The sequence below is a fragment of the Carya illinoinensis genome, chromosome 4, assembly GCF_018687715.1.
Source record: "Carya illinoinensis cultivar Pawnee chromosome 4, C.illinoinensisPawnee_v1, whole genome shotgun sequence".
In the NCBI taxonomy this organism is placed as follows: Eukaryota; Viridiplantae; Streptophyta; class Magnoliopsida; order Fagales; family Juglandaceae; genus Carya; species Carya illinoinensis.
The window spans coordinates 21,473,997-21,491,247 of record NC_056755.1 but is presented as its reverse complement, the minus strand read 5'-3'; the positions used below and the strand labels follow the sequence as shown (position 1 = coordinate 21,491,247).

Sequence of the window (17,251 nt, the reverse complement as noted above, 5' to 3'; positions counted from 1 at the left end):
AGAAGAAATCTTGATAACTTTTGAGAATGGAGGTAAGAGTGATGGTGATGGCCAAATGATGCTAAGACACAAATATGGAATTTCATCTAAAAAGCCTCCTCACATTCAGTTTCCCCCTTCTTATAGACGCCTTCCTCTCTCCTTGTTCACCAAGGGCCTTGTGCATGGATGCCACTTGGCTTCTTAGACAAAGGGGTCTCTTCCTCTTCCCTAGGATGAGATTGCCTTGGAAAACCAAAGGTTGCTTCTTACATGGGGCGTGTGGCCCTCTCCAACGGACCCTCTCTTTCCTCACTTTACCCTTATGTCCCTGCTTTCAAGTATAGTTTCAACATACTTGTTGGTTCAAAGGTAAAAACAAGATTTCAAATCTTTCTTGGAACTCCCTCTCGTGTGCATGGTTGCCATGTGGCAAGTGAGTGGATGTCTCTTGTGTTGGCTGAAAACCCTAGCTCTGCCCTAGGTGACCCTTGGCCTTCCCAAGATGATCCCTTGCCTTTCCCCATACTTGTAGTCGCCCCCTCTTTCCTCTCTTGATCTTTCAGCATTCTCTAGAACATACCTTTTTACCTTTCCAAGTAAGATATCCTTAGAACACTAAAGGTCTCATTCTCTTTCTCTTCACATGCGTGACAAGTGTCATCTTCTGAAATGGCCTATGCATGTGGACATGTAAGCCCTAGCTTGGGTAACATCATCCTTCACTCATATCTTCTAGAACCTCGTGCATGCTAGACAAGTGTCACACCTTGCCCTTTCCTTAAGTTTCTTTCTAGAAAAGACCAAATGGTTCTCCTTGCCATGAGGTGCCTATGGCTATCCCTAGAAAACATTTTGGGCCTTGCTATCCCTAGTTGGCCGAGTTCTACATGGGCCTTATTGGGCTCTTTTCCTCTTCCATCCCTTATGGCTTTCTAAATTTAGAAGGAAAAAGCTTTAGGCCGAATGGGTGCCAAACATATTTTTCCACCGGCCAATAGGAATATGCCACATAGGCATTTCATGGGAGAGTCAAATGAAATCTAATGCATTGGATCTTGTCTTATGAGTCAAAAGAATCACCTTTCTCATTATCTCTCCCTCTCCCTCTCCCTCCCGATTCTGGGTTATTTTCTTTCCCAAACACAAAATCACCTCTCTCGATGGAACCCATCTGCACAACGGAACCCATCTGTGTGACGAAGCCAACCTTCTCAAGCCCTATCTGCGCTCCACTCCACCATGCTGAAAGCCCCAAAAAAAAAATCTTCAGGTTGAAATTTAAATAAAATTTGTGTTCCTACAATGATCTTGCCTAATGAAGGTTAACATAAAAATTAAATTAGCTAGGAATAACATTTTTACATACTGCAACGATTTCCTTCCATTTGGGTTGTCTTTGCCCTTTTGGTAAAAAATAAAGATTATTGTATACAAGTTGTGCTGGAGACTGTAATGCTTAGGATTTTTAAGTTTAGGGCCATTTTAGAAATATTTTAAAAACATTTACAAGAATTTGAAGGAATTTTTTCCTGTTTACACCTATAAATTCCCATATTCTTTTGTTGCTGGTATATTTGACTTCTGTATCCTTGGCTTTTGTATTGTATCTAAAAATACTTAATATCTAAATGTAAATATAGGAGTACTTTTATCTAGAGTGTTAAGTTTGCTGCAATCTAGTGGTCTCATTTTTAAAAAAATTTTGTGGTTGTGTTGGTTGGCCATATTTTCTAAATGTGATGCCCCAACAGTATTTTGAAATTATTCTTTTGCTTCTAATCTGACATAATTTTATTTTTTTAATGTTTGATTGTAATTTTTGGGTATATAAAGGTTGAGTGAATGATAAGTACATCAAGAGATTATGTTGAGATTTTAGACAATGATAATTCTAGTGCCAATGAAATTGAGATGATTGTAGAGGATGGTCAGGTTGAACAAAACAAGAACATGTCCAAAGAAGGTCATACAATGTCATCTTCATATGTGGAGCCGTATGTGGGGCTAGAGATTGACGATGTAGAGGATACAATAAGTTGCTATAAAGCCTTCTCTAGACGAACTAGTTTTAAAATTCGAACAAATCATACTTGGTTGTCAGGCACATACAAATCATTAATTGGTGTAAAGTATGTATGCTCGAGAAAAGGATTCCATCATAATCATTGTAAACTTAAAGAAAGATCAAGACCTAAGGCTCTAGAAACAAAATGTGGGTGTAAGGTGATGATGACAATAAAGAAGAATTGAGACAATGGGTTGTGTCAAAATTTGTACTCAAACATAATCATGAGCTCTTGACACATAGGAGTACAAGTTTGCTTCGTGGGCATAAACAGGTGACACTAGTGCAAAAAAATTTAATAGACATACTAAATGAGTCAGGTATACCAACACGAAAAATCATGTCCATGTTGAGTACGGAGTCAAGTGGTGATTATAATGTTGGTTGCATTGCTAAGGACATTTAAAGTTATTTGGGCAATCGAAGGAAGCAACTTCTTGAAGAGGGAGATGCACAAAATTTATATGAGTAATTTTTGGAGAGGGAACGTAATAATCTAGGCTTTGTATATTTGATCCAAGTTGATGCAGATGGGTCGATGGAAAATTACTTTTGAGCAAATGCGAGATCAAGAGACGCCTATCGATATTTTGGCGATGTTGTTACGTTTGATGCTGCATACCTAACAAATCGCTACAATATACCATTTGTTCCATTTACTAATTTAATGATCATCATCAATCTATCATGTTTGGATGTGCATTATTGATAAATGAGACAGCTGAGTCTTATACATGGTTATTGAAAATATGTCTAAAAGCAATACTTGGTTGTGCTCCCTCTACAATAATAACTGATGATGACAAGTCAATGGCTAAGGCCATCATGAATGTATTGCCCAATGTAGCTCACAAATTGTGCTTATGGCATATCCTATAAAAAGTTCTTGAACATCTAGCTCATGCTTATAACATATATGCACAATTTAAACATGATTTTAACTGCTGTATTCATGAGACTTTAACTATTGAAGAGTTTGAGTTAGAGTGAACTGAAATGTATTTGAAGTACAAATTGGAAGAAAATAGTTGGTTCCAAACTATTTATGTTAAGAGAGAAAAGTAGGTGTCTACTTAATCGAGATCTACATTTTTGTGCTGGAATGTCAACAACTCAACCAAGTAAGAGTATGAACAAGTTTTGTAAAGACTATGTTTGTTCAAGTACAATAGTAAGTGACTTCGTCTATCAATATGATAAAGTTTTGAATGCCCATTATCTAAATGAGAAAGAGAAAGATATCAAAACAACATTGAGGCCAATTATGAAAACTTCCTCCAGTATTGAAGAGGAAGTGGCCAAGCTCTACACTAGAAAATCTTTTTTGATCTTTCAAGATGAGTTATTTAATAGCCAACAGTTTAAGACACAAAATATATGAGGAAGATGGATGGAAAATTTATTTGGTGGGCATTAATGGGTATGAAAAGCCGGCATATGAAGTAGCACTTTGGATCCAGGAAAATGTTGTTTCTTGCACATGTTGTAAGTTTGAATTTATTAGCTTCCTATATCGGCACTTTTTTTTTTTAAAAAAAAAAGTCAGGATCCCATGTACATGAGGGATCCCTACCCCAAATATTATTAATAAACCCTCACTTTTGGCGGAGGAATACCTTAGATACAAAACTAAAAAAAAAATCACTTCTCTCTAATAACAACCATCCCCAACCTATCCATACGAATCAAACCTCTAAGCCTTACAAACTCAAAATCCAGCCCTACAAAATCTGTATTATCCCCAAACGTCCCCTTCTTCGCTAAAAAATCCGCAACCATATTAGCTTCTTGAAACACATGTCGAAACCGAGCATTAATCTCCCTAGATAACTCCTTTATCTCTTCCCAAAAGTCCCAAAGAAACCAAAGTCTACATATTCCAGAAGCAAGCCAATTCATGATAACTGAAGAATCAGATTCTACCAACACATTTTGCAAACCTAGATTTTTGCAAAGCCTTAACCCATCTAGCAACGCACGACATTCCGCAACCATGTTTGTAGCAATCCCATAATGATGTGCAAACCCAGCAATAACTTTACCATTAGAGTCTCAAATAATACCCCCACCCCCTGCCTCACCCGGATTACAACGAGCCCCACCATCAACATTCAATTTAACCATACCCCTTGTCGGCAACTCCCACTTCACATAGGTAACTTTTTTTCCTTTTATAGAAGCAACCGGAATATTGAGCTCCTCCATAACTAAACGTTCATTTTCCTTCACAACCTGAAAATTTTTCAGATTGTAAGAAACATCCTTCATAATAATTTTAACTAGCCGAATAATAGCCTTAACCTGAAACGGAACCCCTTCCATCCTTGCCGAACACCTTGCTTTCCACAAACACCAAGTAATAACAATAGGTAACATACCACGGATCCATCCTGCTTGAGATTGTTTATTAGCTCGTTGCCACCAAAAAGACATCATCCTTTTCCAGTTTCTAATATGCGGCAACCTGATTTGGCTAATATTAGCAAAATATTTCCAAACCATTTGGGCATTTGAGCCCTCACATAAAACATGCTGCAAAGATTCAATATTAGGAGCAATACAACAATTGCATTTAGAGGCTAGAGGAATGGATAGATTTTGAATTACATCATCTGTCGTAACTATTCCTCTCTTTGCCCTCCAACATAGGAAGGACATTTTTTTTGGAATTTTGTCAAGCCACAACCATTTCTTCCACTCACAAGGTACTCCACACTTCTTGTATAATTTCCATGCTGATTTTGTAGTAAATTGTCCATCCAAAGAATGTTCCCAGACAAACACATCTGGTCTATCCTTTGTACGCACACCTGCTTCACAAATCTGATGTAATATATCTGGCAGAACCAGATTACGTAACACGTCAATATTAGGCCCCCTCTCATCCACCACATCTGCAAGTAGCAAATCATTCCTCCCAATAACCGGACACACCTCCTGCAAAGGTTCACTCCCAATCCACCTATTCATCCAAAAATTAATGTTACCATTCCCAATCAACCACTTCGAGTTTTGTATAATTTTGGGCATAATCTCCATTATTCCCTTCCAAAACTGTGACCCTTTTTTCATTTGCATAGCCTTATAAACATGTTCCCGGCGAAGATACTTTTTTTGGAAAAATTCAGACCACATCGAATTTCCTGAAATTAATTTCCAACCAAACTTCATAAACAACGATTCCTGTACGTCCACCAAATCATGAATACCAAGACCCCCCTCCTCCACAGGCTTGCAAATCATATTCCAGGACACCCATTTTCATTTTCTATTCTCCAAAGAAGAACCCCATAGAAAATTCAAAAATATTCTTTTAATCGTCAAAAAAACAGCTTTAGGCATTTTCATAACCGATAAGATGTGAATAGGCATGCTATTTAACACATGACGTAAAAGCAAAATCTTTCCACCGAAAGATAAAATCTTACTCTTCCAACCCGCTAGTTTTTTCTGGATCTTTGCCAAAACACCATCAAATAAAATCTTACTCTTCCAACCGGCACATTCTACAATTTTTAACAAAAAAAAAAATGTTTAGACCTTGTACTGCAATCATATATGTTAGAAAGGTAGACGATCAATGCAAAGAGTCACTTGGTGCATGGGATATTTGTCGATGAGGGGCCATTGGAGAATGTCCCAACTACATTCGTCATGAAATATCATTTGATGAGACAATTTTATATAGTTGTTGAGATGGGATCATTATTTATTAAGAAATATAAGCATGCTTGTAAGGGAATAGAGATTATTAATCAAGAGCTTCTCTTGATGAATAATGATGACGATGGTGGTAACAGGGAGGGACATCCTGTCTAGAGCCAAATAGTCTCAAACTTTTCATTGCAAAATCCTTCAATCATTATATCTAAAGGAAGGCCCAAATCATTATGACACAAGAACCCAAAGGAAAATGCACCAATGAAAAAGTGACGAAGCAACATTTGTAAACAAGAAGGGCATGTTAGAACTAACTGTCCATCACATAGGTAATTGTAATGATTTTATTATATGTATAATTATGTCGTATATTCCATGTATAACCTTTTAACTTGATGAAATATTTTTTTATAGGACTATGAGTGTACCAAGTTCAACTATATTACCTCCTGACCTTGATTGATATTAATCTTATCTTATCTATTTTATATTTAAAGATTTGATTTGGTCACTTCTGGTCACCCCTTTGTAAAAATTGTTCTTGGTTTGTAGGAATATGCAATTCCTATAAATGTTAAAAAATGAAGAGTAATATTGGAGTTTTTAGTTTTCATAAGAAGATTAATTACTGAGCAGCTATTTTTTGTAGCAATTATACTTTTATAGGCATCATACTTTTGATTTTCTTGTCTTCAGTAGAAAAACTGACATTGAAATATGTATATTGAGTAAATTGAAACAGAAATCTAATTTGTGCTTTTATTTCTTCCTTTCGAAACTGCTGCTTGTACATCTGTTTCTTCATATCTGAATTTCTGCAAATTTTGAGATTCATCCAGTTCGTGGAGTTTATAATTAGGCAATTTGAAAGTGAATTCCTAACACTTTTGAGCCATTGAGTCACCTCCTCTATTCTTAATAAAACAATCTGATAGTAGCTCAATTGTAGAAAGGGGATGACTTAATATAGATATAAACCAATTACTTTTGTAGCCATTAGAAAGGGGATGAACTGTAAGCGGGATTGTAGTAATCTGAATTTTCCTTGTAAAAGAGAAAAGAAATGATTTACAAAATTTACAAAAGAGAAATGATATGAAACTATAATATGGCTACATATGTATGGGTATGCCACTTCAATCATTCCAAAAGAGAAAAGAAATATTGATATATGCAGTCAAAAAAGTCACTTCATTCATCATATAATATTCAAATAGTCTTTTACAAAAACTGATCTATAAAATAAAAACAACTTGTTTTGATAAACCAAGTACATCTTAATGTAGCATTAAATGATTTACAGAGCATGAAGGCTCATAAAATTTAAAATTAACTAATAACACAATAAATACAATCCAAGATGCAATCAAGGCATATTTCTACTTCTTATTCATCGATTTGAATTTGATGTGTTCAATTCTTGCACGTTCAGATGTTAACCTTTCATTTCTTTATTGTGCTGATTCCAAGGTTCTTTTACAACAATCCGGTTATTCTATTTCAAAATCAATCCATTCAAAAAAGCAACACTATTTTTTATTCTTATAACTTAGACAATTGAAAAACTGCCATAAAATATTTTTGGATTGCTCAACATTCGCATTTTAGAGGGAATGCCACAATAACATAGAGGTCTTTATCCTGAGATCACTTCATCTCTTGCCCTAACAGACCGTAAGCTAGAAATGGTGTCTCTTTTGATTGTAAAATTAAATAGCTAAATCTTCAATGTACACAGAGATACTAGGTTAAGGTTATGTATGTGTGTGTAAATATTTAACATTTCAAGTACCAAAACGACAATAATAACATTTCACATTTTGCACAGTCCTAATGAGTAATTTGGATTATTGTAATCTGGATATATGTTATCTCAAGACATCATGTTGCAATCTAGATTATTGCCAGAAATTATACTTCTGCAACTCTCAAATAGTCACAAATTTTATATGGAAATTAATCAATGAGTAACTCCATGATTTGTTTGAATGCTATTTTATGAATTTGGCATTAACATTTGGCTTTAAACAAGGCAAGCCTTGCCCAAAACATTCCTAGAGCAAGCCTTGGAGAAATATAATCAGGCCACAAAAAAAAAAATATATATATATATATATATATATAAAAGTAAGCTAGTATAACCACTATATATATCCCCAATGATCTCTACATCCCAGATTCCCAACACAGGCTGGATGAAAAATACCAAAACATGTAAACCACCAACTCCATTCTTTAGTAGCTAGAGATAATCTAGAGTGCCATAAAACCAAGGAAAAAACTAGACCACCAACAAAAACCAAGGATATGTAAGTCAAATATACAAGCAACAAAAGAACAAGGGAATTTATAGGTGTAAACAAGAAAAAAAATTCCTTCAAATTTTTGTAAATGTTTTAAAAATGTTTCTAAAATGGCCAGCCCTAAACTTATAAATCCTAAGCATTACAGTCACCAGTACAACTTGTATACAATACTATTCATTTTTTACCAAAAGGGCATAGACAACCCAAATTGAAGGATATTAATGTAGTGTGTAAAAATGTTATTCCTAACTAATTTAATTTTTATGTTAACCTTCATTAGGCAAGATCATTATAGGGACACAAATTTTATTTACCTTTCAACCTAAATATCATTTTTTTGGAGCTTTTGGTGTGGTGGAGTGGAGCACAGATGGGGCTTAAGAAGGCTGGTTCCATTGCACATATGGATTTTGTCGAGAGATGTTATTTTGTGTTTGGCACAGAAAGGAACCCAGATTCGAGAGGGAGAGGGAGAGAGAAGAAGAGAGGTGATTTTGTGTTTGGCTGAGAAAGGAACTCAAATTTGAGAAGGAAAATGAGAGGGAGAGAGAAGAAGATTGGTGATTCTTCTTACTCATAAGACAAAATCCAATACATTAGACTTCATTTCACTCTCCTATAGAATGCCTACATTGCATTTTCCTATTGGCCATTGGGAAAACACGTTTGGCACCCATTTGGCCTGAAGTGCCACTCAATTTAGAACTCTTAGGGTCTAAAAATATAATACACTTTGGGACTTTTCCTTCCAAAACTTAGCATTTTTAAATAATCAAAAGACTTTTCTAAGTAAAATAATAGAAACGAGGACTTGGTAAAGTCCGGGTTTTCACAGGAAAGCTTTCCGATCTTTTCACTTTTTTTTTGTTGTTGGAAAATTACTAGAAATTTCCCATGTTTGTTGGAGAAAATGTGGGAAGCTCTTTCAGGAAAGCTTTCCATGTTTTTTCATGTTTGCTGGAAATTTTCCTACAATTTCTCAACAGCCAAACAATGACTTTAGCATTGAAATTTATTTTCAATATCGGTATTAGATTTTAAGGCAAATATGGGTCCATTCTCAACAATGACTCGAAGAAAATCATGAGGAAGTTCCTCTAGGAGAGTAGGGCTGAGCAGAAATCCGAAAATTTGACTCCAACCCCGACTCCGCTCTTGGTGAAGGCAGAGTCGGAGTCTTTTTCTAAGGAAAGTCTGAGTCGGAGTCAAAATCGGAGGTGGAGCTGAACCGACTCCGACTTTGATGCCCTAGCTCTAACTCTGACTCCGCTCCGACTTCACTCCAATATTGTACATATTTAATAAAAATATATGTATTTTTCTATATATTAATCATATAAATATAATAACATGTAATAATAATGTATAAATACGAAAATGCATAATAACATATAACACCAATAGATAAACACTAATATATAAATAATAAATTTATAATAGCATGTAATACTAATGTATAATAACTAAAGTATTGATTATGTAGATTTTATATAACTATATCTTATATAGTTAGTTAAACTCAATAATATATATACTAGTATGAGTTAATTATTATTATAAAAATATCTATATTTTTTATACATTAATCATATATATTTTATATAACTATAACTTATTTAGTGAGTTAAATACTAGTATGAACAAATGTACCTAAAATAATACACTTTTACTATAATAACATGTAACACTAATGTACCTAATATACCCTGTAGTAGTAATGTATAGACTATAGTAATTAATCTATGATTCTATAATAACTTATAACATGTAATACTAATTTTTTTGCTTTTTTCCTCAGCCACAAGTTGGAATGAAATTCGTTGTAATTTGTATTAGTTCTTTTGTTGTAAGTTGTAACTTGTTGATGGAATTAAAACTTGATAGATGATGAGCCATGAGTTCATTGGATAATTTGGGAGGATAGATGATGATGGATAATTAGTTTGTAATTTTGGTTATGTATTTTTAATTTGTAATTTTGTATAAATGATTTTAATTTGTAATTTTGGTTATGTATTTTTCATGTGTGTATCATAGTTGGAAAATTTCTTATTGCCAGTTTAAATTTTGTTTTATTTTACAGTGTTCAAGATTTTAATGTATGTATCAAGTTTTAAGGATTTAAGGATGAAGGATCCTTGTGTGAATGATTTCTTTTTAGAAATTTGGTTAAATAAATTAGAAATTATATTTTAAAAAAATTGATATGGAAGCTCAAATTCGATTAGAGTCTAAAATTGTAAAATTTAAATATTAAATGAATTAAGAAAAAAGTCTAATAAAAAAACCTAACTCCGACTCCGCTCCGACAAGTTAGAGTCGGAGTCGGAGTAGAGCCTATAAAAGTTGGAGGTCGGATTTGATCTCCGACAAAGTTAGAGTCGGAGTACTTTATCGGAGGATGACAATACCGACCCCGAAAAGTCGGTCCTCAACCCTATAGGAGAGGGTGTCCTCGAAGGTGGATTTGTAGACATAATTCCAGACTTGTGTCTGGTTAGATGAGATCGGTTTGGAATGTTTGGATGCTAAATCGGGTCGGGTCGGACCCAAACACAAACCAGGATGGTTGGGTTATGATAAACTTAAAATCTAGTCCGTACTATATTGCTTTGACTTATTGGAAAACATGGTAACATTTACATGTAGATTTGTTTTTTTTTTAAAAAAAAATTTAAGAATATATTGAAATAATATTTAGATTTTTTTTTTTAATTTAAGAATATATTGAAATAATAAAAAAAGGACAAAAATTGGATTTTTTTATTTTTATTTTTATTTTTTAATATTTAAAAGTTGGGGTGGAATCTCTTTATTTAATATTTAGCCCTGGTTGAGCCACCACACTGAGTACTTTTCCGACTCAAATCCGCGGGACGCAACCATGAGTACTTCTCCCACTCATTCCGAGCAACCCTCCCAAAACCCTAACGCCATGATCATTCAAGAATCGGAATCAAATCCTCTAGGCTCTCGTACCGAATCCCCCAAAACCATAGCCCTTGTTGAACCAGCAGATCCCCACCTAGACGATCCTATCCCTAATCAAATTAACCCAATCCAAGATGACCCTGAACCAATCTCAGCTCTAACTCCCCGAATCTCCGACCCTCCCACCTCTCGTCGAGCACCTAAGCGCAAGAAGAATGCCCATAAGCGCCGTCTCGCCCGGCAGAAGTCCCAGAAGAAGTTTCGAGCCCTCGTAGAAACCCTCAAGCCCATCCCTTTTGTCCCCTCCAAAACCCTAGACTTCCAAAGCCACGAGGAGCTTCTGAAGCGGCTCGGGCTGTGGGAATTTGTCCACATCGAGTTCGACAAGACCCTCCGAGCCGATCTCCTCGCCGAGCTGGTCGCCAGTTACAACTCGCAGAATCGGTGTAGCTATGTGAATTCCGCTCGAATCAATGTCAACCGAGCTGATTTGGCTCGCGCATTGAAGTTGCCGTTGCCCGTAAAGAAGAGTTCACCGCTGCTGGAAACTGCCGCGGAATCACCGGATTCGATCGCGTTTATCGAGGATTTCGTGTCGAATTGGATGCTTTTGCACGAGGATACGTGGATGATGCCGAAAGAGGTGTTGAATTGGACCAAGATGATCAAGGAAGGACATTTTGAGAAGGTAGAATGGGCTGGTTTAATATGGTTCATGGTTGAGAAGGAGCTGCTGCAAGCCCCGAGGCTGGCCAATTGTTACTACGCCTCTCATTTGCAGTATCTAATAAGATCACAGAAAGATGATTTGCTGAAGGAAGAGCCTAAATTAGACCAGGTTGATGTGGAGGTGGAGGAGGAGGAAGACGAGGAGGATATGGACGTTAGTGGGGACGTGAAGTTGGGTACGGTTGAAGATTATCTTGGGCACGAATCGGGGGATGTGAAGATTGATGCAAGTGAAGATTCTCGGGGGCACGAATTGGGGGATGTGAAGATGGATGAAGTTGAAGATTCTCGGGGGAACGAACTGGCGGATATGAAGACGGGCGCGGTTGAAGATTCTTGGGAGCACGAATGTGGGAATGTGAAGATGTCTGCGGGTGAGGATTCTCGAGGGCATGCATTTAGGGATGTGGACCTAAGTGTGGGTGAGGATTCTCATGGGCACGAATTGCGGGATTTGAAGATGGATGCTGTTGAGGAATCTCGAGGGCACGAGCTGGGGGATGTGAAGATGGCTGTGGTTGAAGACTCTCGGGTGCACGAATTGGAGGAGCATAGTATTGAATTGAGTCTCGGGCAAGATAATGTGGAGAGAGTTGAAGAGAAGGTGGAGAGTGTTGAGATTGACAAGGAGCGTGTTGGGGATGAGGATGTTATGGATTTTGATGGATGTAGGGAGGAGTATAAGGATGAGGAAGAAGGTGGGGCATGGCTTTTGGATAGGAAGAGCAGTATGGGCGTTGTAGGCGAGCCATTTTTCAGGCGTTGTAGTGTTGGTGAAATTAAGGGCTTGGGTTGTGACGAGGAAAAGAGAGAAGAAGCGGGAGAAGAAGCAGAAGAAGGAGAGGATGAAGGACAAGATGAAGAAGAAGAAGGAGAACAGGAGGTTGGTGGATTTCATCTTTCGCCGAAGTGCAACCCGCTTGATGGGTTGGCTTCACGGAGTCTGATTCAGGCAATGGAAGCGGCCCAAATGCCTTTTAGCACAGGATTGGAACTCCGTGATCACTCAGCAGGGGATTTTTTGTCATCTAGGGTGGATAATGGGATGATTGCTGGTAGTTCATCGCTTTTTGGTAATACTAACAAGAAAGGGCTTGATCATGAGAACGATGGCATTCATCACTCTCTTAATGGTGGTCATAAGAGGTTGAGGAGTGATGGGCCATGGGATGGAAAAGAGGCTGACTTTGATATGTGTATGGAGCAAGTACAGCATTGGGTTGGTAAAGCTAGAATGATGTATGCTGCCAAAGAACAGGCTTGTGAGGAAGCTACCGTGAATCAACAGATCTTACTGAATGAGTTGGAGCAGCGGGATCGTATAATTGAACACATTCGAACGACTAAGTATGAAGAGCAACAGAAGAAACAAGTGGAGGTGTATCGGCTCGAGCGTGAACTCTATATGATGGCAAATCTGTTGGAGGGATATAGGAAGGCGTTGAAGGAATCTGATAGGGCATTTGCTGAATACAGATCACGCTTCCCACAGCCTGAAGAGCCACTTTACAAGGATGTTCCTGGCTCTGGAGGTCTTGTACTGAGCACCTCTGAACTGGAAAAGCAACGGTTGAAACAAGCAGAAGAAGACAGGATAACCCGTTTGGTGATTGAGAAGAAGTTTAAAGACGTTGAAGCAGAATTGAATACTAAATTTGAAGCACATTTTCAAGGGGTTGATTTGCTTGGGAATAGGTTGCTGGACGTTGAGAATGGAGTAAAAGTACTCAAGGAATCCATTGCAAAACGTAAGGTTTCGGAAACATCAGAAGGGACTCCCGATGAATGATAAACTAGTCAGTAAGTCTTCACTCTTGTGCTTTCAATTTGTAAACATGAGGAGCAGAACATATTTATAATATTCAACTTGAAACTTCCTCATCATATTTTTATCTATGAGTGTATCTAAATCTATTATTTCTGCTGGTGTCTTGAAGTGCTAAAGGTTCTGTCATTATGCTAATTACCGACATTTTCCTCCAAATCTGCATCAATCTATGCGCTTTATCTGCTTATGCAATGAGAATCTATTGGTTTTGTCCTTCCTTCTTATTATGTAGATTCCATTTCATGTTGATTGCTTGGAACTGGTAATACAATGGGAACGAAAAGGTACTACCAACAACCAAAATACCAAATGCAACTAAAACCTGTTTTGTACTGTCTATTTTTCCCATCCTCAACTCCATTCACCAAATCTTTAATTTAAACCACTTTGGGTTTGGATTGGGTAAATTTAAGCTTTTGGCTATTTCAAAATTTTTTAGCTTCATATCCCTGTAAACAAGAAGTTCTCTGGTTGTTTTCTCCAGACTACATCTGCACACTCTTGGTCTTTATTGTGCCTACAGCTAATGTGACACCTCTGATTCTCACGTATGGAAATACGAGAATCATGATATCGGGATGATGACAATACTGGTCACACACCCCAAACGATAGTGCACATGCAAAAAGTGTATAACAAAAATCGAAGCGGATAAATAAAAGTTAGTCAACTAAGTACCATAATTTTAAATATATATTTCCCAAAATAAAAATTCCTTCAAGAGTTATATAGTAATCTGGTAAAAATATAATATAAACCAAAATACATAACAAAAGTGGAAAACAAAATCCAAAACACGAAAAGTGACCTTAGGTCACTCTTCCGGTGGAGCTGAAGCCTCAGGCTCAACGTCCTCATCTGCATCAAATCTACGAAACAGAATCATATGGTTCGAATGCCAAGAGAGATTATGAGTCTAATTAAGTAATCAACCAAATAAATTAACATGACACGGCACAACCCTTTTATGTTAACACGACACGACACGATCCATTTGGACACGAACATAATCTTTTAACTCATTTGACTTGATTAATTTTATATAAATATTAAAATTAAAATATTTATAAAACAAATATAAACTAACTATAAGTTCAAAATTACGATCTCAACAATATCAAATACGATAAACACATTGTAATAGTATTAATGTTATAATCCCAAATATGATGATACATAAAAATCTTTAACAAATTTGGAACTTGAAGAAGGAAGTGTAGTGTCCTCTTTGCTCTTGTTGTTCTCTAAGATTTGAAGGATTGCACAAAAGCTCTTTGTAGCAACTTAATGCCTTGGAAGCAGTCATGCTCCCCTGCATTGAACATGCAAAAAATGAAGATGAAATAGCCATTACACTTTATAGAGTCAAGAACTTTAGATCCCGGTAATTACAAACAACAACAATATTAAATTAGAACAAAGGAAAAAAAAAAAAAAAGATATAACACAATCTTGATTCGAGCCTTCCTTATCAAATACGTATGACTCTTTGAAGAAATTTATCAAACATCTTCCCTGCATTACTTTCCTTTTGTTACAGAGCATTCCATTTACATTTTGTTGGTTTCCTTATTACAATACAGTATACTACATGTTAGCAAGTGAAACAACCAAGTTAACTGCAAACCTACCAGTATGCATAAAGCCCACAACAAAACTAGAACCAGCAGGAAAGTATTGGTAGGTGTCTTGTCCTGCTTACATAATTATTAAAAAAGGGCCTGATGTTAAATTTGTTGCTTCGTATTCACATTTACAAAGATGACAAGATAAAAGCACATGTTGTGCTAGTTTGACCATGTTGTTTCTACTTTCTACCACCAATTCTCTTTCCGGAAACCCAGTTGTACTCCAAGGAAATTCAATTATTTCAAATGGGAAACTGTAACCCAAAACTAGAAAAACTTTAATACACGTTTTTCTCTTAAAAAGAAAAGAAAAGAAATCAACGCTCATTTTAACTTTTTCATAACACATGTTAATGAATATACCCAAATGGTAGTTATCGTACTGCTTTATAAGCATATAATGCCACTACAATTGCAACAGTTTTCCAAACTGTTAAGCCGCTGGAAAGAGACTAAAAAAAGTGTGATCAATATGCCATGGATCCAAGTCCAAGTAGCCACCACCACCCCCAAGACCCGCACCTTATCCTTGCAAAACTTAAAATCTCTTTCAGCCAGGGCTCCAAAATTCACAATTTAGAGCAACCCATTGAGCCAAAAAGCAAATGATTAAAAACAAAGCATAATTTAGAGTGTCATCAACTCACCGAAAACACCATCAATTAGTTTTCATCTGACCATCACAAGCACATCGAAGGCCAGTTTATATGAATGTAAGATGATCCAATAGGTCAAAATTCAAATGCCAGGAAATATTACGATAAAGATTAAAAAATCCTCCACTCCATTGAAGATTACCACATAAAAAATAAAATAAAATAAAAAATCATAACTAAAACTTGATATCTTAATAAAAAAAAAAAAATTGACAAAAAGGAAAAAACAAACTCGAAAAATACCTACAGTGGTGGACTTGCCAACAGCACCTTTGCCAGAAGCAACGGCTAATTGGGGGGGGGGGGGGGGGGTTGGGGGGCAGTTGGCACGGCTAGGATGCAAAGATGAGATAGCGAGCAACTGAGAGAGGAAAAGGTATGAGAGAGAGAGAGAGAGCAGACACAGACAGAGATTTACCTGTGGCGGGGTGCTGCAACAGACGATGGAGAGGACCTCTTGAAGAACATTGAAGGAGACCTCAAATCTGAAAATGTAGTCACAAAAATCTCATATCTGAAAATCTAGCCACAAAATCTCATATCTGAAAATATAGATTTGACGTTGAAGTGCCTTACCGTTCGAGCTTGAATGCTTGTGCGAGAGGCAGAGTGAGAGGTTTTTCAAGGAGATGAGAGTCAGTATGTGAAGATTGAAGAGTAAGAAATAAGAATAGAAATAAAAGTTTCTAAGATGTGAATTTGTGAGGATGAGAGACGAGACTGAGTGCGGGCCATGACGAGTGTAGTAACTTAGGGTTTTTTAGTTTTTAGGTTAAGGGTAAAAATGTAATTTTAAATTTCTTAGCAGGTTATAACGGGTCATAATGGGTTAACCCGTTACTGACCCGTTAAGCAATCATGTCTTAACAAGTCAATCCGTTTTAACCCAAACCCGATAAGGTTAAACCCAAACCTGTTTTTATTATATCCTGTTCGTGTTGGGTTAACGCATATTGCCACCCCTAGCTTGACCCGAATGCTCTATTTATTTTTTAAACCATTATCTCAAAAGATAAAGCACGCGACATTCTCGAGAGCATTATGTTTTGTCTTTTTTAAACCATTATATTTGTTTATTTTATTATTTTCAGAAAAATTTCATCTCATTTAATCTCATCTTAATCATTACATCTTTTTTAATTTTTTATATAAAATAAAATAAACAATTCAAACTTTTTAAATTCCAATACAAAAATAATATTAAAATAATATTTTATTCAACTTTTAACTTTAATATCAATCTATCTCATCTTATTTCTGAAAACAAACGAGGCATTAAGTGGCTTAATGTTGGCATGGTGGTCACAACTCCATTTTGATGTGCTTTCGGTCTCTATCTCTGGTAATATTATGTTATAGTCACAAAAAGATTATATATAAATAAATATATAATTGACATGATTTTATATAATACGTTAGATCTATTTTACGATAGAAGTAACTTTAAAATCTAATGTACCACATCA

The 17,251-nt window shown here is 36.2% G+C and overlaps 1 protein-coding gene and 1 long non-coding RNA gene across 2 annotated transcripts; one reads left to right on the top strand and one right to left on the bottom strand.

Moving 5' to 3' along the window:
• The first annotated feature begins 10,840 nt into the window (after positions 1–10,840).
• LOC122307549 lies at positions 10,841–13,718 on the top strand. The gene has a single exon (XM_043120474.1). The coding sequence runs from the start codon at positions 10,898–10,900 to the stop codon at positions 13,460–13,462; it is 2,565 nt and encodes an 854-aa protein (XP_042976408.1). The 5' UTR covers positions 10,841–10,897; the 3' UTR covers positions 13,463–13,718.
• An 861-nt stretch (positions 13,719–14,579) lies between these two features.
• Positions 14,580–15,600, bottom strand: LOC122307550. The gene is made up of 2 exons (XR_006241775.1): positions 15,133–15,600; positions 14,580–14,813 (listed from the first exon to the last, which is right to left on the bottom strand). It is a non-coding gene; the product is annotated as an uncharacterized LOC122307550 (long non-coding RNA).
• Positions 15,601–17,251: the final 1,651 nt, after the last annotated feature.

Excerpts from the sequence above, each read along its gene's own strand:
- LOC122307549 (XM_043120474.1), top strand. The coding sequence starts at position 10,898 with ATGAGTACTTCTCCCACTCATTCCGAGCAACCCTCCCAAAACCCTAAC.